This window comes from Ornithorhynchus anatinus, chromosome 9 (assembly GCF_004115215.2).
Source record: "Ornithorhynchus anatinus isolate Pmale09 chromosome 9, mOrnAna1.pri.v4, whole genome shotgun sequence".
NCBI classification, from domain to species: Eukaryota; Metazoa; Chordata; class Mammalia; order Monotremata; family Ornithorhynchidae; genus Ornithorhynchus; species Ornithorhynchus anatinus.
This window is the reverse complement of record NC_041736.1, coordinates 16,546,952-16,571,799: the sequence shown is the minus strand read 5'-3', so window position 1 is coordinate 16,571,799 and position 24,848 is coordinate 16,546,952. Positions and strand designations below refer to the sequence as shown.

Genomic DNA, 24,848 nt, shown 5'->3' with positions numbered 1-24,848 from the left:
AAGGAATAGCGTTTAAAATTTTAGAAACCTATCAACTGGGAGATTCTCCATGTTGTGCATCTGCAGGAAGAGTGTGATATATTATTTTATATTCTTTGATAGGATGATGTATTTTTTAATCAACTTCTGCCTGATGCTGCTGTTCTTTAGCAATTTGGTTTATGGCTGAGCCTATTTTCTTTGTCACATATTGCTTTACCTTTTTTTATGACTTAAAAATGCTTTCTTTGAAGTATTTAACCAGCTCTTGATACCATATGCAAATTCTGAACTATTATTAATAAGATAGGTTATATTTCAAACTATCTGTCTACTCAGTTATTGCTGAGTAGTAGATTATTTTCTCATGCCCGTGAGTTTAAAAAAACCCCAGCAGCTTATTTCAAAGAGCCTAAATTTTGTAGCTTTGTAGAATTGTTTTGAGTTTTTCTATAAGATTTGCGGATATAACTTTATATAGTAAGATGTAAAGAATTTAATTTTGCTAAACATTGTTTTTGACCGTATTGACTCCGACCCCATCTTGTTGATTACTGATGCATGATATCAAACAGTTAAAAATATTTTCCTTTTTTTCTGCTGTCTGGTGATAACTTGTATTCTGGGGAAAGGCACTGGTAGCATCAAAAAGCATTTAGCGTACCTCACAAGTGCAGTACTACCTAATGTTTTACTATTTTCATATGTTTTAAGTTTTTTCCAGTTTTATTATTCCTTTATCCTGATATTAAGAATAAGAGTAGCAAAAATATTTCCCATGGTCATAGCCAAATTGTAGGATTATGTGAAATTATAGAATTAATTACCTGAAAATAAATGCTATATGAAATTAAGGTTTGGCATTTTAAGTTATGGGCTAAAAGATCATCGTGGCACTGCAGCTCAAATTATAAAGAGTGAATTTGATAATTGACTTCTTATTTGAACCAAGGAAATTGAGACAAACAATGTGAGATTTAATTATCCTTGACATAGATTCCTGAGGGTAGATGTGAATAAACCCATAAGAAATGGGGAGAACTATTTCAAAAGAGAAAGAATATTATTTTAGAGAGATGAATTTTTAGACTAATACTTTTTCTTCTCCAATCCCTATAGTAAAGAATTATGAAACTTTGTATTACAACAAAGTCATGATACGTAAATGTAAGAAGGACAACTATCTTAACCTTTCCAGGTTCATTATCCCTTTCACCTTAGTTCTCTTCTCCAAACTTAACTGGATGGGGGTCCAAGGAAAACAGTTTAATTTCTCCTAATTTTTCTACTTTAGAAGATGTGGTTTTAGTGCTTTGTTGTTTTCTAAGAAGGGATATATGGTTCTACCATATATGTAACAACTCCTGTGTAATTGCCTAAGCACAGTACTGTAACTGTAACCTTATCTTTTAAGAAAGTGTATATTCACGTGACTTAGTGCTAATCGTCGTTCTTTAAACCTGACTTTCATGTTTGATTAAAAATAAAGCTAGTTTAGTACATTTAAATGAAGAAATATCAGATCTGAATAGTTGGTTTTCCAAAGGTCTTGTTCTCATCTTAGGGAATTCAGTATCCCATATAGAAATAGTAGTCATCCCCTTCTTTGTGCAACTTATATTAAATGCCCTCTTTCCTCCCCCAAGAAGCTGCTTTGCATTACAATTTGTCTTTTTCAGAGCTTAATTTTCTAATCCATTTTAACGCCATCTCTAGGTCAGTGTTCTTTTTTGTTGTCCAGACCCTTCTCCAGCCATGATTTCTAATTATTCTTACCAATTCTCTTGCTCTCATTCTTCCGATTCTCTGACTCACCCTTTCTCTAGTGGAAATAACCTGGGTCAGTCTTAGTAGGGGAGGAGGAATGATGGAGTCTCCCAGCAGGAATGACAGTTGAGCCGTGGTCCTGAATTGCATATAGTGCTATTGGCTTGTGGAACACCATTCACACTCCTGTCCCTGTCAGTCAGGTTCCCGTTTAGGGCATGGAATGAAATGAACAAACAGGTGAGCAGGGAAATGCATTGGTTGTGAAGGGCACATGCAGTAGAATGAATATGTGGTGCAGACTGTTAGGAAATTTCAAGTTATCACCTGACACCTTTAAAGGCTAAGTGCATTTGGAACCTTAATTTTTTTTGAGGGGAACCCTAGTGGAAACCATTTTCTCAAAATTACTTTATCCTCTGACTTCTCCCACTCCCTCTCCTCCCCGCAAAGAATCTGACGACGACTCTGTTCTGCATCACCCCATCACATATACACCTGCCAACCTCATCCCTCCAAGGTTGTTGTTTTCATCGTAGAATTATTGGAGAGGCACATTACTGTGAGATGGAGATGGCCATCTTACCCCACTCACATAGCTACTCCTGAGTACTCAAAGATCTGCAGCTTCACTTGATTCCAAACTTTAGAGTTGTCCTGCTGCCACTGGGCCTTCTCTCTCTCTTCCAGGTTTGGCTAGGCTTGGGTTTCCAAGCGCCTCAGTTCGTAAACTCTTTCAGGTCAGGAGGACTGTCTTTTATCACTCTCTGCACACAGTAAACACTCACTCTCTGCACACAATAAACACTCCACGCTCTCCGAAGATTTAATGCTGTTGAGGTTCTATCATAAATTAACAGTATTGATTGAACATTTGCTGTGTGCCAAGTGCTGTACTAAGTGGGGAGTACAATAATATTAGTAGACTTGATCTCTGCTGCCTTCAAGGAGCTTCTTACCTTTTGGGTTGCCTGAGATCTTTGTCCAAATAAGTCACCTTAATTCTGATTCCTTCATTCCAAGTTGCTCTCTCTACTTTTTTTTTAAACCAGCATACCACTGCTATGCCTTGTCATTTATAGTTTGTGTATCCAAATAGATCTGCTGGCTGCTCCCTTTGGTCATGCTGCTTCAGCTATTTAATTAAAGTATCCTGCTCCGTGGAAGTCTCCTGCAGTAAATTTAGCAGTCAGACCCAACCTACATACTTGGGAGGGGCTATGCTGTGGAGCTGAGGGAATGACTAACCTTGCCCTAACAATTCCCCTTAAACTATTCAGTCATCATTGTCCATTTTCCTTGCCGCCTTCAACTGTTGGCTAATCCATATCCTGAAATGTCTCTGGGGTTGATCTCGGTTACTGAATGAGCTCTTAAAAGGGGTATAGAGGGGATAGAGAAGAAAGAGAGGAGCAGGAAGAAAGAAGAGGAAATTATACCTTTTCTCCTGCCTGCTTTCCACTCTTATCCCTGAAAATGTATCTTCTTATTGTCCTTCAACAATCTTTTCTCTTTACAAGCCTCCAGGCCCCATTATGGTAGTTTCCCCAGTTCATGCAACTTTTGACCCAGCTGACCAAGGCGAACTGTAGGAAAGGGCACCAAGATGTCTATACAGTTTTCACATATCACATATCACATATTTAACACCAATACTGGGTACAGACTTGATTAATTGGCTGCCCTGAGTAGTTCATTAAAGCTTCTGGCACTGCTTCATGGCTCCATGGCCAATGATGTCAGAGACGGGGGTCTTCTACTACGTTATCAGTGTTGGTAGAGCAGTACCTACCCTTCCAAACATGACAATTTATTCTGTATAACCATATATCATCAAGAGACTTGGACACAGACTTAACAGTCTTCTTCTTCTGGAAACTTGACCAACTCAGTAGGCTTCAAGCACCATTCAGAGCCCCGGAGAGAGTTATTTTAACAGTTACTATATGTGGGTGACTGTGCATTAGAGGCACACACCCAGGAAGACATGCAAATGACTACAAACTGCTGTGACAAATCAGCCAGATGCTAAGAAGTAACGATAAGTCTTAAGAACACTGAATGCTTCAGGGAAACACCACCCACAACCAGAGGTCTTCATTGGCAACACAGGCCTAAACACAGTTACAATTACATTTCCTAGGCAACTCACTGGCTTGATGAAGCAATGATAGGCAGAGAAGTAGAAAATTGAATCAAGAAGGTCAGGCAGCCCTTTGGGAGCCTGTCAGTCAGTGTGGCAGCAGTGTCCTAGTAGGCTTCAGGTCAGCTTAAGGTCTACAGAGCTGTAATGTTGAGTTTTCTCAACTCTTACGACCCCCAACGTATGCCACAGCAGACTTCTTGAGTATTCCCTTCCACCAGTGTTACTTGCAGAACCAAGGCAGTTGCCTGCCAGTGAAGTCAAGCTCACCACACTACAGATTCTCTGGGTGGGACATACAAAGGAACTGGACAACATTAGGATACCTCAAAAGTTCCATATGTTGAGCTGAAATAGGGCAAATGAAAGCAAGGTGGGGCAGAGGAAACATTTGCTCTTATTGAAAAGTGCTCTTATTTAGAGAGCATTTACCATGTGCAGAACATCGTTCAGGGGAGTACAGTGTAAGAGTTGGCAGGCATATTTCCTGCTTTTAATCAGGCTTTGAAGCGGGGGGAGAGTGGTTATCTGTCAGCTGTGAAGGAGGAGGAAGTTCCAGGCCAGAGGCAGGATGTGGGTGAGAGGTAATAAATCCAGGTGTATTAAAATAAAGCCTCAAACAATTTTGTCTCAGTTGAAAACTGGGACCAATCAGTAGCAGAGACGACATTGGTGAACTGCAGGGTTAAAGAGACAACATTTTAAGCATAGACTTCAAGAGAATCATGAAACAGAAACAAAAAAGAAAATTGTACCAGGTGCTACAAACATGACAGCAACATAAAAGGAGGTCTTTGCTTGTGCACGTGTGCTTGGGACTCTGGATCTTCCATTCGGCTTTTCAGCCACCTAATCCCCTGTAAGGGAAACAAGGATATCTTTGAGAATGAAGAACAACTCTCTATGCCATTTTGGCTAATCTGGCTCTCCATAGCTTAGCATCAGGCTGTGATTGTCATTCAAATTGCCAGCACCCGTACTTTATATCAGGTTCTCATCCCCACAAATTTCTGTGGCACTCATAATAAGAGGATCAAGTGGATGCATGGTTCTGTGGACCTCATGCACAATTCCATGTTGTGCCTCATGCTATTAAGATCCAGTCCTACTGTACTGCATTTTCTTCTCAACTTTGTGATTTTTTTGCATCTAATGAAGACCTCAAAGAAAATGTGTGAGCAATCTGTGAGGAAGCCAAGGAAAATTAACTACTTAATAAAATTTTAACAGTAAATTTACAGAATAAGGTATAATTAAGTTTTAACTTAAAGTATCAAAGGTAAGTAAAAATTTTTACTGAGGTGCTATTTATATTCATCATGAATGTAAGGCATACTTTATATGGTATGTAAGTGCTTACTATGTATCTAGCCCACTTCTAAGTGCTTGGGTAGGTATAAGCTTATCAGGTCGGGCACATAGGGCTCACAGTTTGTTGGAGGATTCAATTCCCATTTTACTGATAGTTAACTGAGGCATAAAGAAGTTAAGTGACTTGCCCAAGGTTATACCGCAAGCAGTTGGCAGAACTGGGATTGAAACCAAGGTCCCCCTGACTTCCAGCCTTCTCTTTCCACTAGGCTAGGCTGCTTCTCTACTTTTGACAGTCACAACCCATCTCAACTGATGCCATGTGTCATGTTAGCTTTTGGTATTGTCAAAGTTTTGCCAACCACAGGGACTTCTAAGCAGTTGGTAAGGGAAACCATTTACAGTTCCGTGCCGACTCATATATCCTGTTCTTGTGGTTGAATCATAGTCAGCTTTTGTCAGGTATAATCCCCATTTGTTGGTTTTTCTGCTGTTTGTGTCCCAAGTTGGTATCATTGAAAATTTGATGATGATATTTTTGATTATCTGAACCAGGTCACCAATACAGGTTTAAATAGAATTGGGCCAGGGCCGGGGATGATTCCTGTGAGTTACAATTTGCTAACACCCCCTAGTTGATACCAAGCCATTGATGATTTCCTTATTAGAGGATAGCCTTACAACCTGTTGGGCTCTTATCATTTATTGATTTTCCCTTTAGTTGTGATCCTTTGGCCAGTTAGTTGCACATATAACCAAAACATAACCAAGACCATACTTTTATAGCTTGTCAATGAGGGCAGATGTTTTGAAGGATTAAATCTAAAACGTTACTGATGTCTAGATAAATTACTGCTTCTCCATTGCCTATATGGTCTATCACTATTTTGGAGATGAGAATTTAGCCCAGTATGGTTTTTAGAAAGTCGCATTGAACACTTCTGCTCTCTGATAAGGCAAGGGTTGCTGTTTGGGAGACTCAGGTGTTAAGAAAAACTTGTGTGCAAATATGCTTTGAACAGTCTTCTGACATATTACATTCTCTCCAGACAGATGTGTGTTTTCACATCTAATTTCCCAATTATGTTTCATCTAAAACCTGTAATGATAAAATGAGTTTTGAGAAAACAGTCTCTACCTTTGTCTCTTGGCTTGGATTGCAAACCTTCCATTGTCCTCAACTGTTTCTCCACGTTCTCTCTCTCCCCCCGCCCCCCACCTCCCTTATTCTTTTTTTCCTGAAAAAGCATTGGATGGGAAAAGCCTATGTCTTTTTAACTTTCAAGTAGAATCTCAACTGTTGTCTCCCCCGATTAGACTGTAAGCCCGTCAGTGGGCAGGGACTGTCTCTATCTGTTGCCGGTTTGTACATTCCAAGCACTTAGTACAGTGCTCTGCACATAGTAAGCGCTCAATAAATACTGAATGAATGAATGAATGAATGAATGAACGAACTGTTAAAAATGAGTGCTCTTTGTTGGCTTTTCCAGTTAAAAAAATGGCAAGTATACTGTAATCGACTTTGTAGATTTGTGCAAAGAAACACTGATGAGAACAGTCTGAATTGCTCAGACTCTTTTTAGTGTATTGTTGGTGTACTTAAACTCATTGGTTATCTAGACACATCCACTTTCATAGACTCTTCAGGTTAAAAACGGTAAGAAAAAGCTGTCTCCTGAAAAATGAGTTCCTTTGCTTAGCAAAGTCAGGATAGATAGTACATATTAAAATTGGAATGTTTACTTCAGGTTTTTTTTCCCAAGGATTCCTTCTTTAGTCTAGCTGTAACCATATCAGCAGTTTTTTGCATTTGCTGCATATCTGCTCTTCAAATAAATATTGTTCTATAAATGTTACTGAGTAGCTAGCAAGCTGGTTGAGTGAACTTTTCTCCTTTTGTAAATTAAAGATGATGAAATTGAGAAATGACAATTGAATTACACCAATAGTAACAATGTATTAAAGCTGCTTTTAATATCCAGATACTATATAATGTACTACTGTTGAGTCTATTTCCAATCTAAATCAGAAATATATTGTTGTACAAACTTGCATTTTGTAGACTCCAGAGAAAAAACAGTCAGAGCCATCCAGAGGAAGAAAGAGAAAAGCCGAAAGCCAGAGTGAAAGCAGTCAAGGTAAACTAAACAAGATTCTTTAAGTCAAAAGAAATTACTGTTGTAGTTCTTCCGCAAGTATTTTACTCTCCCAAGCTCTATGCACAGTATGGGCTCAATAGATACCATTGATTGAATATGAGAATTTAAATCATTTTTATTTGTGATTTTTCTTTGGAGGTTCATATTGTGATATTGTGGTATTTCATATTTGTGTGGATTCGAGCTTATTTAGATCTACTTGAAATTTATTTTCTTGTCAATTATTTCCTATGCAATCTCCACATTGGTGTTTCTGGAATGTACTTTTTGAGCAACTACTTTTTGGAGTCTATTACTTTATCTGTGTTGGGATTTCTCATAAATTTTTCAGAATTGGAAATTATCCCTAAAAAGATGTTCAAGGAAATTCCATGATCTTTTGGTTCTGCATTTGTAGGAAATTGAACCCCAAAATGTATTATTTTTGAATTAGAGGAGGAATTTATATTTGAGGGGGGGTTTCACTGAGTTAAGTAGTGCATTTTGTAATTTGGTTTTAACCCTTGATGTTTGTACATAGTTTACCTTACATAGATTTTCTTGGAAAATGCCCTTTGTGGTCAGTGCAAGTTTTTCTCCACTCCTACAATGTCACCTGCTGGAGCCTATAGTTTTGAAAGCCCCTGGATGGAGCGGGGGAGCTTGGCAAGAGAAGAGGGCTCTTTGGAGCTGGAACTAAATTAAATTCCCTTTCCCCAGAAAATATGTTTATTTATAGTGGGCTTAGTTGCTTTTAATTTTGTTAGCTTGGATTTACCTATATATATGTATGACAAGCATATCTCAGATGTTTTTTTCTGGTGCCACTTAGAAACCAAGCTCTGGTTGTGGCTGTTATCACTACTGCTATTATAGGACCTTGGAAACTAAAGCACAGAAAAAAAACCCCAAAACCCTCAACTATAACCTATTTTAAAAAAACTTTAAAATGATTCTTTTGTGTCATCCAGTTATGTGTTCTTTGAAGTATGTAAAGATTATATTCAGACCTATGTCTTTGAACTAATAGCATTATTAATACTGCTTTTAAAAATATGTCCACATATGCCAATGTGAACTTCCAGTAATTAAAATGGTAACATGACGTATTTTTCCGCTGAAGTGTTATTTGTCACGGAAAGACCTATTCTCAAAGCTATTTGAAATTCAAAACATTCCTATGAGCACCCTAGTAACGCTCTGCAGTTAAAGTAGTGTTTTTATAAAATAATCCCCCTCTCCTTCCCTGCTCTCTCTGGCTTGCTAGTTGAAGTGACAAAATCATCCCACGTTCAAAAAATACTCCCAAGTATATTTCTTTGACAGTAAAATTTGTTATTTACTTCTCTGATCAGTAATAACAAAATGATTGTGTATTCTATTTTTTTAAAAAAAATAATTTTTATTTTACATTTTAGGAAAAAATATTGGGGGACGAGGTCACAAAATTAGTGATTATTTTGAAGTAAGTTTAATTTTGAGATTGCCTCTGATTAATGTAACATAAGTATAATCAACTAACAGTCAACTTTGAGAAATCTTTATTGTTTTGTTTTCCTTGATATAGTAAATGATCAATACTGTTGTTTTCATCTGACATTTGATATGAGCTTCGATATCTTAGAAACTGACTGTTTGATGTCCTATTAGAGAATCACATTTCCAGTTCAAAGGGTCATTGAGAAGTAGATCATTACTTGAAAAGTTTGCTAAACTTAGTTATAAAATTGGAGAAAATTATATGGTGAAAGGAATATTAATTTTTTTAAATTTGTGTGTGTCTATCAGTTTGTATCAATTGGTGCTCTTTTCTCCTATATTGACCTTTTAAATATTATGTGACCTTGTGCTTCTCTTATGCAGTCCAAACTGGGAATAATGTACTTATATGATTCTCAAATTTGATTTTTAAAATGTGTGAAATTAATTGTTATAGTCTTGTAAAGATAATTGAAATTACTAATCGCAACATCAGAGCCATAAACCTACACACTATATAACTATGTGTCTGTATTCTTTTCTTTTCAGTACCAAGGGGGGAATGGTTCAAGTCCAGTAAGAGGCATACCTCCTGCAATCCGTTCACCTCAGAACTCACATTCACATTCCACCCCTTCCTCTTCTGTAAGTTCTTTTGTTTTCCAGTCATGTCATGTATAGCATAAGTTGAAAATGTTCATACAACAGTAATGTGTAGATAGGATCATTGTCACTTTGGTTTTAGTTGTAAGGATTGATTTCAGCAGAATTAAATTGTATATTGTTTCGTGATTTCCAGTTGTGCAATTTTAAAATAAGTGTTACTCTAATTGAGATAATTGAAAAATAAAGCAATGTGGTTTAATTGGCTAAGGATTACATTTTGTGAGAGGATTACATTTCTCAATAATGCCAATTAAAATACTCATCCTTTACCAGTGATTAGAGCAATTATAATAGTTTTAGAACTTTTCTACGTAGTGCTGTTGAATGTTAATACTAGTATTCTTTATAGTAAGTTCGTACTTCCTGATAATGCTCCAGTGTTATAATGAATGTGTTGAAATATATGTACATATTCTGTACTGGGCAGATATAGACCCACTGTTCTGTGTTTCATAATGAAATTAGGTACTCAAATAGATCTAGGATGGTATATCACAGCCTCAAAGCAAATCTTGAAGCAACAGTGATAGAAAATCAATCAGTAGCATTTATTGCATACCTACTGTGTGCAGAGCATTGTACTTAGCTCTTATGTGAGTACACCAGATTAAAGTGATTATTCATGTAGACTGAAGAGACCGGAAGATTAGTGACGAGGCTAATTCAGTAGCATAGCTGGGATATGAGAGCTAAAACCAGACTTGGAGTTATTTAGGTAGAGAAGAAGAAGATCAAGGAAATGTGGAGGAAAAACTGATTGGATTTAGAAACATACTGAAAACGAGAGCATAAATAAATAGACTGTAAGCTCGTTGTGGGCAGGAAATGTCTGGTTATTGTTGTACTCTCCCAAGCACAGTGATCTGCACACAGTAAGTGCTCAATAAATCTGATTGGATGAATGAAAACTGCCAACGTTGCGTGCATCAGAGATGAAGAGGGTGGTGGTGGAGTCAAAGGGTGTAAAGTTTGTGTACAAGTACTTATATTCTGCTGTTTCCCCTAACCCTCTTTGTGGACAGGGATTGAGCCTGCCAAATCTTTTGTATTGTACTCTCAGTGTTCTACACACAGTAAACACTCACTAAATACCATTGATTGATTTATATCACATGTCATTCTTTGTAGTTTTCCATCCCACTGCCATATGGCCAATGCTTTAACCCATTTCTTACTGGACATCTATTCCAGGACAATCTCGAGGTTTTGCTGGCCCCCCTCATCCTCTTCAGGGAACCCTGGCCTTTAGCCTACATCTAACGTGTGTTGGTTCTGACCTCCCTTTCTCCACTTTCCCACTCCCTTTCTCATTATTTTGTCCAACATCAAGCCTGATAATCCACTCATTGTTTCTCCCCCATCAAGTATGTATGCCCTTCACTACTGCTCCCCAGGTGAGGCTGCTGGGAACAGGGGCTCCTTGTAAAACCAGATCAGGCCTGTTCAGATCAGAAGCCTCAATTTCTGCATGGAACTTGAGAAATTAGTACTCTGTGATGACCAAAAAAAGAATGGTTAAGAAGCAGAAAGATTGTGCAAGGGGCAGCCTTGGTTTCCTCCACTGTCATTTGGATTAGGTGATTGGCAAGCTTGGGGAAGTTTGGACAGGCAGTAAGGGAGTTTTTGAGACTCTAATTAAAAGAGCTGATTTAGTTATTGAAGTCTATGGGAAAGAGGACAGGATTATTAGTAAATTATTTCTGATTTTAATCTCATTTATATCACTAAATGAAATAGTGATCACATAGAATCTGCATCTGTTCTCATTTTGGACTAAAGTCACCTTTTTTCCACATGTGTTTTAGGTACGTCCAAATAGCCCTTCTCCTACTGCATTAGCCTTTGGGGACCATCCTGTCACACAACCAAAGCAGTTATCATTTAGAATTACTCAGGTAAGTATTTTAGAGTAAATTTTTTGGTATTCAGAATAAATGAACATCTATCTAAATGCACTTGAGGACTTTATGTTGATGAAACTTTTTTTATAGCTAATTTTTGAGGAAATTTTATTTGTAGTGGGGATGAGGAATCTGTCATTTATGATTGTCCATTTGTCCTAAATTAGCTTTAGAGTATAGTTTTTCCACTTCCCAAAGTAGTTTGGCACCTCACAAGCTTAAGGCTTTTGTCAACTGGGAGCCACAGATGATATGATGACCTATCATTTTCTAGTTAAAAATTTGTGTCTAGGTGCTACCAGTTGATGTCTGAAGAGACCTGAAGTTATGCATCGACCTAAACAAAGATAATCAATACAGGTTGGCAGTGTGGCCTAGTGAAAAGAGAATGGACTCTCTTACACATTAAAACAGTCTTACAAATCAAATAGAGCTTACCTACAAAAATGTCTCACCTGCCATCTCTCCAGATGATATGATGACCTAGCATAATCTTCTTATGAAGTATTCAGTTTTAATTTGGAAACTTTTTAGCATAATGTCTCGAGCAAAGTTATCTTTTACATGGTAATTCATTTTAGAGAAATGGTTATGGAAGTGTTTTCAATTAACATTTGTCTACTCCAATTGTGTTGCCAAAAATAAAACAGTTTCCTTTTGTTTAGACTGATCTCACAATGTTGAAATTAGCTGCACTAGAAAGTAATAAAAATCAAGACCTGGAAAAGAAGGAAGGTCGAATAGATGACTTGCTCAGGGTAAGTGATAAGATTTATAGAAAACATTTTTTTAAGCAAATCATTAGTAGTCAAGTGTGCAGAAAGTATTATGTGAAAAAATTTAAAGCTACAAATATTCTTCTCAAAATGAAACATGATTTGAAAGCACTAGCTTGAAGGTGAAAATCCCTTTTTTACAAGATCTATAAATACTTCCTAAATATAAGAAACAGAATTCTGGAAAGTACTAGATCAGCATATAGAACACATTTCTCTCTGATAAGTGATCGTAAGAAAAATGTTGATGCCATCAGAAACATATTTAATGGATTTCAGGCTTTAGCCAAAGTTGATATTTGAAAGAATGCAACCTTTTCTTATGAAAGTCTTTTTACAGAGTAGCTTTTCGTCTTAGAGTGCTAAATCTTTGGCAAATTTTAATTAAAAATGGTTCTGAAAATGCTGGCATTTTATGTAAAGAAAGATGCTAAATAATGCATAATAGGAATAATAATAATGAAGTTAGGAGACAAAGTTCTCTAAAGATGGATGGATTAAGGACGGTATTTATAAAAAATAGAACACAGGTCTGCAAATAACTAAAGAAAACAGCATGTTTGAAAATCATGCTCTAGCCATCAGTTAATAGGTTGATTAGCACAGTTGCCTATCTCAGCATACTTTGTAAAGTGCTGGAGTTTGTGTGGGGGTGTGTAGCTTTTTATCTTTAATTCTTGAAAAAATGTTTAACTGTTAACTGCTTGAGGGACTGAATTTAGTTTTAATTTAATTTCTCATTGCAACAGGCTATTTGGCTAGACTATTTTATAGATTTTTGAAGGGAACCCATAACTTAAAGGGAAGGGGGTGCTTTTTTTAGGAGTCTTTTAGGAAGGTCTGAATAACTCCCTAGGCTCACTGATTCTCTTGCCTTGTATTTCATGAGATTAGTATTTTCTAGTTAAAAATTTCTCTCTAGATGCTACCTTTAATGCCTGAAGAAACCTGAAGTTATGCATCGACCCAAACGAGATAATCCATACAGGGAGGCAGTGTGACCTGGTGAAAAGACCATGGACTCTTTTACACATTAAAACTGTCTTACAAATCAAATAGAGTTTACCTACAAAAATTTATCACCTGCCATTTCTCCAGGAGTTAGAATTGAAGGCACCCAAGGAGATTAACATTTTATTCTATTTGGCAAACACTTTTTCCTCTAGAATTGGTAATTTGCAAAGTTGTATATGTAAAACATTTTTCAGTGGTGACGATTTATTTTAATGCTGGTATATTACTGATTCTACTTAAGAGGCGAGGAAGTTATGCTGAAGACGATTCATAATTCTGAACATTTATGAATCAAGGAAGTCAGTCCAGTAATGTTTCTTTTTATTCTCCATTGACAAATCTTAAAATTGAAATCATAGATGTTAAATGTTTCCTTCAAACATTTTAGGCTAACTGTGATCTTAGAAGACAAATAGATGAACAACAAAAGCTACTTGAAAAATATAAAGAAAGGTTAAACAAATGCATTTCAATGAGCAAGAAGCTTCTGATTGAAAAGGTGAGACTTAGTAAAATTTGGTGGGGGCAGTGAATTGAATTTGCTCAATCCTGTCCTCTCAAGTCTTTGAGTTGTAAGCTTAGCAAATGATTGAGTGTCAATGTTTTGATTTCCTTAGAGCACACAAGAAAAACTGGCAAGCAGGGAGAAGAGCATGCAAGATCGACTCCGCCTTGGGCATTTTACAACTGTCCGGCATGGTGCTTCATTTACTGAACAGTGGACGGATGGCTTTGCCTTTCAAAATCTTGTGAAGTTAGTCCCTTTTATGTTTAAATAGTTTGTAACAATGGAGGATTTTCATTATTTAAAACTTTTACAGCGGAGTTACTTTTTATACCTGCATATCCTCCTCCTTGCTCTTCGAAATTTCAATATTCAGTACGAAGCTCCCCAGTGAGTTAACTGGGTATAGTATGCTGACTTCTTATGGATTTGAAAGAAGTTCACTAGGCCTCATTTGATCTCAAACTAGCATTGGAAAAAATGTGAATGTAAAATGCGAATTGGGTGGAAGCATTCAGCGTAATTGTTGGAAAGATGTAAACATAGGTACTAGGCTACAATTTTAGCTGGCTGGACTTTGAGTAGCATTTATGTTGGATATAGTTATCCTGAATGACTGTTTCAAAGTATGACGACCCTAGGTTTTGGATTTTATTGCAAGAAAAAAATGATATTGAAAGAATCTTAACAAGTTTTATCTATACCCAAATTTTGTTTTCTCCTTTACAAAATTGCCTTTCTCCCCACCCACATTTTCTCAACCCGCTGCAGCTGGCCTGCTTCTGCTCCATTTCAGAAGCCTATACTCGATCGATCTAATCAGTGTAATGTAGTTTTAGAACCATAGAAGCCTACCAATTAAGTAAAGGCAAATATAAGCATATTTAGTCCCCCTGTCCAGTTGAGGAACTAGAAAACTAGCTCTGAGGCTTTAGCCCTCTGGAAAACATGTCTTGGACTGCTTCCAGACCTGGGCAATACTTAGCGTTCAAGTTTCCTTTCTGAGGAAAACTCCAGGATCAGTTTGTTCATAAATTCTGTGACAGATGGGAACAAGGGACACCCCCACCTCCCACTAGGTAGAAGACACCACAGTACAGCCAGTTCTCTCATGATGTGAGGATTCATCATTCATTTGTGATAGAATGCTGTTGGGAAATCAGGGAAATATCTTCCAACATGTGCCCAGATCTGAATGGAAAAATTGGTTGAGCGCATGTGTGTGGCGTTGTTCAAGACATTCATTCATTCAATCAATAGTATTTATTGAGCACTTACTATGTGCAGAGCACTGTACTAAGCGCTTGAAGTGTACAATTGGTGGATATATCGAGAGTTCTTCTTAGTGCGAGGTTCATCAAAGATGTAACCCTTAACTTCTTAGAGAATTGGCTGGACTGTAAAAAAAAAAAAAAAAAGTGAGCTCCTCACTTCTATTTTTCCCTCTTCTCCAAATAGTGAACCCACTCTCTGAGAAGAGAAGAGAGCAGGAGCTCTCCTCCATTATAATTTCCCTCTCCTCTCTCTGAAATGCTGGATGATTATGATGCCGATCTGGGGACAGAAATGCTGTTTTGACGGACCTTTTCCTAAATGACCTATTACCTAAATAATTGTTTCTTCATCTTCAACATTCAACATTCCCATTATAAACATTCATTAGGTACCATAAGTTTATACTATTCTAGATGCTTTCAAAATTAAATGTGATTCCTACTACTTAGGAATTTATCAGGTAATGGTCTAAACTGTGATTCGTGAGCCACTTGGAACTCTTTGGCCAATAGTGTAACTTGTTGTGAAATGGCCAGAGTTGCTAAGTCTAACCCCTGTCTCCCTTTAAAGAAAATACCTTCCTCAGCAAAAAAGCGCCTTTGCAGAGGCAAGAAAAAAAGTCATTCTGCTTTATCCAGCCCCAGCCCACTCCCTTACCCCCCCCCCCCCCCAAAATCTCCTATCTCCATTCACCCCTCCCTGCAGCGTGGAGGAGAGATGGCCCCAGGTAGGAGAAGGGAGAAAAAACTTATGAGGGGTGATGGCAGTAACCCACTAGTGGAATGGTAGCTTCCCGCTTCCAATGGGTTTGGGCTAATTTCAGGTGAGCAAAGGGACTAAGACTGCAGCAGGATTGTCTCCACCGGCACTAACCCCAAGGAGGCAGATGGAGGGGGTAGCGGTACTAAGAACCTGAGTTAGTGGCTATTTGGGCAAGGCAGACAGCCACGGGCAACCCACCACACCTCCTGGCTGGAAAGGATCTTGAGGTGATTCCAAAATATTGTCTCTATCTCTTCCATTGTCTTCTTTCCCTGATAACCCTTCTGGCCCCAGCTCTGGAGCCTTGTGAGGACTAGCTGTTAGCCTTCCTCACCTCCAGATTGCTCAAGCAGCCTGGGAGATCCGCAAGAGCCAGGCAGAAGTTTTAGACTGGAAGCACTGTAGTCCTAGGAAGCAAAATAATCAGAGAAATTCAAAGGAAGAACTTTGAAGCAGGAATGGATCTTTTTGGCTAGTGCAACTCCCTTGCCTTGCAGGAAAATAATTTGCAGTCATCAAAGCACTGCCACCACTTAGTAGTCCTCTCAAGGCACTGCCACCCCTTAGTTTGTCCTCTTTTCACATTTATGTTGCTCTTTATTTTCCTACTTCTCCACCTGTTAAAGCTCTAGGTGTCACGGTTAACTAGTCAGTTGTTATAGTGACCCTTTTATCTTTACCAAACATCAATTTGCATTTGTAATTTGTAATATAGGAATGATAATATTTGTAATATGGGTGTTTTTTTGAGGTGTGGGTGGGTTTTTGCTGAGGCAAGAAAGGGTGGGGATTGGCAAATAGACTTTACCAATGAAATGAGATTTCGGGCATCTATAATGTTCTTGGTGGTGGCAATTGCCTAATTAGAACCAGTTAAAGCAATCTTACGTCTCTCTTGTAAACCCTTTATTCTCATTTTGTTATCTGTGCAGTTTCCTAAGGAACCTGCCTTAGGCCTGGAAATTGGGATAATCCCGAACATCCAGGTTCCTTTTGCGTTAGTAAATTCATATGTGAAGAATTTATTTGATAACCATGGATGAGGCAGCATAAATGTTTCATTAAGTTTCTAGTTTTATTTTTTACACATTTTAGAGTTACTGTTACATAAAAATTTTTGCTATTATTTTGTAGTCCCTCTTTACATTGGAATTCCTCATAGAAAAGATTGCTCTGTAACATAAATTACATCCATCCTTGAAATTTCCTTACATACTTTTCTGATGTCCCCTTTCTTTAAAATATATTTGTTATACATAAGTTTTGAAAATATGAATCTTTCACATTAAATTTGAAATTAAATTGAATTAATGTTTTTGAAAATAGAATGCTAGCCCACATTACAAGCATAGACAGGATAGTCTTAACTCAAACAAAATGGAATAAAACTTTATAATTTGGATTAAAAGTGGGTGGGTCTAGTCCAAATTAATAGAATTATTAGGTCAGTGGAGCTGAGTCAGAATAGAGGTGTGTGCCCTATCAGAATATAGCCCACAGTTCCCTAAAATAGTTCAGTCTGTTAAATGCACCTTTTTATCAATATGATCAAAATTGATTGAAGGCAAGAGCTAAGTTTATTCGTGGTTCAGTTTTGTACTAATGATTAAACTGTTTTTAATTTTATTGTTGCTTTAAAAAAAATCCATATTTTCAAATAGCTGACAGGCTGCACTTCACTGTTGCTATCAATTAAAAATTCATGCAGCCAGTCTATGTATGGATTTCTGGCCATTTGGCCCACAAATGAAGAAACTTGGATGTCTCAATCTATATAAGATAAAATGGATACTAATTAGTAAATGGTTCCTTATGGTCTGCAGTCTGATAATGTCAGTTTATGTGTGTTATGCTGCCGAAAGAACAGACAAACCCAAAATGCAAAAACGTTGAAGGAAAAATGGTTTAAGGTTTAAATAGCTGCAGTTGCATCAGTTCGGCTGGTGAGAGAAAGAATGGGTGAAGCCTCTCCTCTTCTGCTAATTAAACTCTATTTCTCTCAGGGTCATAGCCCAAGTCCAGGGGACTAAAACTGCAACAGTTTTGGTTAATGAACATTCTTATTGTTCTTCTTCTGTCACCAATTTAATCCCTGCACCCATAGCCTTCTTCCAATGACATTCATTGTTTTCTTTTCCTGGGTGTGAATCTTTGACTTTGCTCTCCCTCCAAGTAGAAGTTTGTTCATTTATCATTGACAACAGAGAGATTTATTCTGGGATTTTATTAGTATCAGCAAAATACTGTGTGCAAGAGTCCAGAAAACAGAAAAGAAAGTCAATCAGTCCCTGTCATCAAGGAGCTTTCATCTAATGTGAGGAGGTTGATCTAAATTAGTGAATATCATCCACAAAATCCTCCTCCAGGAGTCATCCCTGATTAAAATCCATCTTCATGGTCATAGTGCTGTCTCGGCCATTTTAGCAGTAATGTGAGTTTATCTACTTAAAGTGCCTATTTTTTGTTATATCCATACTCCTATTCTTTTGTATATTGCAACATATGTTAGCTCTTCAAAGGCATGGGCCATGTTTCTTCTGTTGCATGTTTCTAAACACTTAATACAGTGCTCTGCACACAGTACACCCACAATAAATGTTAATGACAGTGAGTGGGAGAACAACTGATGTACATATACACTTATGTTTACCACAGGTAACCGAGTGCTAAAGTGTGTCTTCATACAAATAGGCAGAGGGAGAGGAGGAAACAAACATTGAATTCTGGAGACACGAAGGAAGTAGCCCAGGAGTCTATACAACTGAGGAAAAGATGAGTCTAGAAAAAGGGGGTCAACATTTTGGTAATTAGACTCAAGCCAGCCTACTTTCCCCAAGAAGCAATTGTGGACAGGCTTTGGTGGAAGACTCTGGCAGGAGGCTTATAAGTAGGACAGGAATTTCATTCATGCATCTTATCAATCAGTTGTGATTATTTAGTGCCTCCCTTGGGCAGGGCACTACACTAAAGGCTTGGGAGGGTAGAGTAATGATAGAGAAGTCCCCTGCCCTTGAAGAGCTTAGTCACAACAGGGGAGGCAGCACAAAATAATTTACTGATAGGAGGAAGAGAAGGCTAGAAAGAAATGCTTAAGTAGCAGAGAGTGTAAATATATATTTACAGAAGTTATCCCCGTGATTATGAGTACATAAGGGTTACACTAGTGCAAAAGGTGTTAGGAAGATGTGACTTGGGAAGAGGACAAATTAATAAGGACAAATTCATATATACATATCTTAAAATTATGTACATATCTTTAGATTATTTATTCTGAAAACTCACTTATTCATGTTACTGTCACTTTCCACTTCAAGTTCTGTCAAGTTCTTACTGTGGGTAGAGCACTGTACTAAACGCTTGGGAGAGTGCAATATACCAGTAAGCAGACACATTCCCTGTCCAGTGAGCTTATAGTCAAGATGGGGAGACAGACAATATAAATAAATTATAGATAAGGGCTCAGAGAGGGAGCAAATCAGAGTGACGCAGAAGGGAGAAGAGGAAAGGAGGGCTTAATCAGGGAAGGCCTCTTGGAGGAGATATGGGGGAATGCAATTTTCTGTCGGATATAAGGAAGGAGAGCGTTCCAGGCCATAGGCAAGTCGTGGGCGAGATGTCTGTGTGAGATAGACAAGATCGAGGTACAGTGAGAAGGTAAGCGTTAGAGGAGCGAAGTGTGCAGTGTATAGGAGAGTAGCGAGGTGAGGTAGGAGGAGGGCAAGATGAATGACTGCTTTAAAGCCAATGGTGAAGGGTTTCAGACTGCGGATAACCAGTCGATCCATCAATAATATCATTGATGGATTGACTGAAGGGATAACCTCCCGGAGGAGGTGGGATTTCATAGGTCTCTGAAGGTTGAGAGAAACAGAGTGTGGGGTGCAAACTTTTCATTTTAAGCATGGGGGAGTCACAGGGAAGAAAGAAGGAGAGGGAGGAAGCAGTGTCAAAAGGAAGAGGGAAGTAGAATGAAAGGAGGGAAGGAAGAATTAAAGAGTGCATCATCCTTCTCCACTGTCACCTTGGCCCTCACCGGGCACTAGAACCAGGTGCAAATGGCTATCCTTGCCCTCCCTTGGATACACCCTCCCACTTGCCTCCCTACCCCGGCCTGCTCTGTCATAGCAGCATGTGTCACACAGGACCACACGAGCGTCACAATTCTTTAGGCCCGGATCCATCTACCAGATCCTGCCAGTCATCTCCAGGGCTGCTGCCACTGTAAAAATACAGGACTTAACTGCCGTGGCCACAGATCATGATCCAGTGGTGGCAGCAACTGTGTGGTCTTGCAGGATGTGCATTACTGTCGCAGCTTCAGGATTCTGACCCTGAAGCTGGTAGGGAGCATGGTTGAAGCCTCTAACTTGGGTCCCCTTTAATCCTTTTCTTACCCCCAAGGGGCGGGGCAGGCTAGTGATAGCTGCTCATCCTGCCCAAAGAGTTCTGGGTTGAAGCTAGTGTCATTGTCCACACGATGCCAAACTCTTACAAATTTAATTGTAATTACTGGGGAGGAAATCCAAGTGGATCTACTTGGATCTACTGTATTTACCTTCTAAAAGGATGGGGAAGGCACAAGTGTAACTTGTTCCTCATCTGATGGTACTACAGACTTGTATAGTTACATATAGTGTTTTAGTTGTTAAAGGTGATGATATTAACTTTATTTTGTTTGTTTTGATGACAGGCAGCAAGAGTGGGTGAATCAGCAAAGGGAGGATATTGAAAGGCAAAGAAAACTCCTAGCCAAGCGAAAACCTCCATCTACAAATAATTCTCAGGCACCCTCGACCAATTCTGAACCAAAACAAAGGAAAAACAAAGCTGTCAATGGAGCAGAAAACGATCCTTTTGTCAGACCTAATTTGCCCCAGCTGTAAGTTATAGGGGTAATGTTTTTCTATCAGTACTTTTCCAGTGAGATTAGTGTTTTTATTTGTGATATATATGTTGATGGTGTTTGCCCGTGCAGAAAAAAATTATTATTCCAGATTGGCTTGCCCATTTTAACCTTTACTCTGTCTTTTGATGAGTCTTTCTCTGGTCCCAGTGTCTCTACATTCAATTCCTATCTTTCAAGGGGTTGGTGATGGAGACCAGTTAATCTACTCCTAAATTTCATCATCACAGTTGTTGATAAAGATGTTAATGTTGGCTCCAGGGCTAAATCCATTAAGACATCAGATGCTTTTCTTCATGGTAGAATCTGAGCCAAAGGTAACTTTCCATTGGGTGTGACCCTTCAATTTTGTACACCCTACCTAAAAGTTCTGTAGTCCAGAGATTCCAGACTAAATCTTTCCAGTATTTTGCAGATTTAAGAGGAACAAAAATCAGAAGCCCTTTCAAAGTCCATTGCTTTCTCTGAATAATCAGTCTGCCCTCTAAGGCATGTGACTGAACAATTACAGTGACCGGTTGCTGTCTAGTATGAGACATATCATCTGCTAGATGTAGTTGCAAACCACCTTGATTTCCTAGTGTCTTCCCAATTAACCACTCGACAATAAGCAATCTTCTTGTGTTCCTCTTCTAAAGAAGGACACAACTACATATACCTTTTCCCATGTTTCTGCTGTTCTGCTCACTGTTCTGGTAACTCATACTTCAGCACCCCCTCCACTCCGATTACCTATGATAAGGGATCTACTTCTGGGGTTTGAGTTGTCCAGGATTTACAAAATGCTTAGTTCTTGTCATTTCGTCCCTGGCAGCTCCAAAAGAATTAGAGGTATCACATTTTCTTAGCTAAGCTTTTGGAACGAGAGCTATTTCCCTTTATTCTAGAATGAGTACAATCAGTCCTCGTTGGAAAAACGTGACAAAGACTCCTCTTATTTTTCTGTTTCCTGGGTAAATACCGGGGGCAGAATCGTGTTTTGGACAGAATCGTTAGTTTAGAATTGCATTAATTCAATTTTCTTGTCTGAAAATCTAGTTGTCTCTCCATTCCACATATATATAATATGCACTTGAAGATCACCACACAGATGACTCTATAGTTGAGTCATTCAAACTGTTTTCCTTCTACCTCAATTATTGCACATTTTAGTAAAAAGTATTTTATTCCACAAACCCCTACTCTGAGGGATTCTTTTTTAATCCTATTAATCTCAACTGTAAGGCTGATATATAGTAAAGTATTGATCAGAGATGTTCCTTTTGACTGATCTCCCAAAGGCTGAAATGATATTCTTGGTAATCATGAATACATTTTGTACTCATTCATTTCATCAGACTCAAGATCATATTTCCTTCTGCAGTCAAACAAAACTAGTAATTTTTAAAAAATACTTGCTTTTTGATCAGTTGGTTTTATTTTGAGTAATGTCAAAGGAGTTAAATGCACAAAACATGAATTTCAGAGGCTATAAATTTACTACATTACTAGAATATAATATATACAGTCTTAATACTAATTATATAAATTTTAGCCTAAGAACTTAATCCATTTTGCAGTTAAACAGTCTTTCCTATGGTGATTTTTTTTTATTCTATGCACCTATTATTCTGTGAAATTCACCAATAATTAATCACCCTGTTACTGGATAACACAGTCCACACAGTCCATACTCCAATTGTAGATTACCATTCCATTGATCATTTTCTTAAATATTATTCTGTACACATATCTCCACTCCTCAAAAATGGCACATCCAAGAAGAAATGTCCTGCATATCCACCCTTTACTCGCACTCCACCCCTGTGTACGCTCTTTGTTCCTCTTAAGCTAAACTACTTAGCATCGTTCTCCTCTCCTCTTTTGCTCATGCCCTTCCCCTGCCTGGATCTTCTGATTCTTTCCAACAGACCATAACTCTCCCCATCTTCAAAACCCTTCTTAAATCAAATCTACTTCTCTGTCTCATTTCTAATAATATTTCCTCCTACTACTTCAGCATTTTTCCCTACCACCTAAGAACATAAGGATTCACAACACTCCCATCGCTGTAATACTTCCCTTTGTATGTAATTCTAGTGCCTGTTTCACCTGGTAGGTTGGGAGTTTCTTGGAGGCAGGGATCATTTAGAGTAATGCTGTTGTACTCTTAGGAAGTGCTGAGTAGAGTTCTATACACGAAGAAGATGTTGAGTAAATGCTACTGATTAGTTGATTTGGTCCATAACTCGTGCAACCAATTCTGCCATAATGCATGCCTGTTTGGATACAGCATGCCAGGATGATAGAAGATACAGTTTGTGTGCCTACTGTTCTTCATCGTTGGTAGGTGCTCAGTAATACTACCAATGCATGTGCCTTTGAACATGGTAAGTATTATAAATTTTTTTTAGCGTGGGGTTTTGCAAGACTGCAACACCCGTTTAAGGAGAACTGGGTGTGTCTTTACCTTGATGCAGTTTTACAAATACAGAATGTGTTCTTCCTCTTAATTGGATAGGTTGATTAGGAATATTTGCTTTCTACATTTAGTTTGATCTTTGCATATGTTCCCCTGAAGACAATAATCTGAAAGTCCCTTTTCTGTTTCAAATCTGGAGGTATAATGTTGAGTAACGGGTGGATTACAAACCTTTAGCATGTCCATCTACATTTAATTTAGTTTTATTTTTCTGGTTTTGCATCAGTCAGAAATACTGCTTGTATTTTTTTTTTTTGAAATTCATTTTAAAATGAGTAGGATTACTACTTTGTTATTTTTGCAGGTTGACTTTAGCCGAATATCATGAACAGGAAGAAATTTTCAAGCTTAGATTAGGACATCTCAAAAAGGTATGTTGATTTCATTGGTGCTGGATTTTTTCCCCTGTTCACAAAGTCTTTCATTTTTCATATAGCTAAAACATTCATTTTTATGGGGAGGGAATCAGCTTTATTGTAATAGTGATTTATTTAAAACTTCAGATGTATTTGTGTTCTACATTCATCTTTTTTGTCACTTTAGCCCTGAGCCACCCTCTTAAGTCAACCCAATTGTATCAACTCCTTGTAACATTTTCTGTAGTGCATATAATGTTATACATTTTACATGATCAAGGAAATTATATCAGCTGAGGTTTCCCCTATTTTGAGAGTCGTAATCAGGACAACAGGGCATCATGTTAATTCAGTTTTATTATACCTTCTAAAAACTGAAATTCCTTAAACCAGGCTTTTTGGATGAGTAAGCCCTCTATTCAGAAGCAGTTTGCATCACTAGTATTCAAGTAAAATATAAATCATATTTATGTTAAGGTTGGAATTATGTAGGGTAAACCTAGCACTGTGGTTTTTCAAAGCATCCATGCTTAAAAAATTTTAAATTAGTAATGCATTTTTAATTTTATATGCTTTGGAAAATTGAATATAGCCAGATTATTAGCAGTGATAACAGTGGTATAAATGCAGAATCATTTGCCCTTTGCCATTGTAATAAATTCTGGAAATGTCAAAATTTGTATTCCAGAATATCTGGTTATGTAATACATATTTATCATTTTATTTATTCTTAAAAATATATTAAAGTGCCAAGGGTAAGGAGTATGTATTTTTCAAGTGCAAACTTGTGATATATTTCCAAGGGAAACCAATAGCAAAAATCTTTAGAATGGTTTTTAATTTGGGCCATATTTTCCATCCAGCCTGCTAATTATTTGTTCAGTTATGCAGTATCTTGTCAGTCCATTCCAGAAATATTTTTCAGGCAGATAAATGATAATAAACCCCCTGACTTTTACTTTAAAATTAGACTCTTCAGCTCAGAAGGGAGGTTTATTATGAAATGTATTTTTTAAGTTGTATTGAAAATAAAAATATTCTGAAAATGGACCAGTGGCATTTGGAAAAAAATTGTAGAGGGTAGTAGAGGACTGAGTTTTGATTATGGATTTTCTGTTCTAAACGACTATGGCCAAGAACTGACAGCCTCCTCATTACTATTCTTGGCCTATTCATGTTGTTGCTTGTGCCTGTAGCAATTAGCTTCCTAACCAAAGGCTTACTTTAGCATGAAAATGTGGCATCAAGAAATACAGAGTTGATACCTGCCCTCTCTACCACCCTGTATCTTTATCTGTTAACAATTTGAATTCAAAAGTACAAATAGTAATATGTGTATATAATTCTTCTGTTGGGAACCCGTAGATAAAAATGGTTAGAACCAAGTCTCGGAAGTCCACAGAATCTGTAGT

The 24,848-nt window shown here is 37.8% G+C and overlaps 1 protein-coding gene across 3 annotated transcripts in view; it reads left to right on the top strand.

Moving 5' to 3' along the window:
- The window catches only part of TLK1 (tousled like kinase 1), a 127,357-nt gene that overhangs the window by 80,286 nt on the left and 22,223 nt on the right, over positions 1-24,848 (top strand). For all 3 annotated transcript variants that reach the window (XM_039913153.1, XM_029072092.2, XM_001515003.6), the window contains exons 4-12: positions 7,263-7,338; positions 8,757-8,803; positions 9,367-9,462; positions 11,289-11,378; positions 12,050-12,142; positions 13,563-13,673; positions 13,792-13,928; positions 20,407-20,595; positions 23,385-23,451. In XM_039913153.1, the coding sequence (XP_039769087.1) occupies positions 7,263-7,338; positions 8,757-8,803; positions 9,367-9,462; positions 11,289-11,378; positions 12,050-12,142; positions 13,563-13,673; positions 13,792-13,928; positions 20,407-20,595; positions 23,385-23,451 (906 nt within the window). The remainder of the gene's footprint in view (positions 1-7,262; positions 7,339-8,756; positions 8,804-9,366; positions 9,463-11,288; positions 11,379-12,049; positions 12,143-13,562; positions 13,674-13,791; positions 13,929-20,406; positions 20,596-23,384; positions 23,452-24,848) is intronic.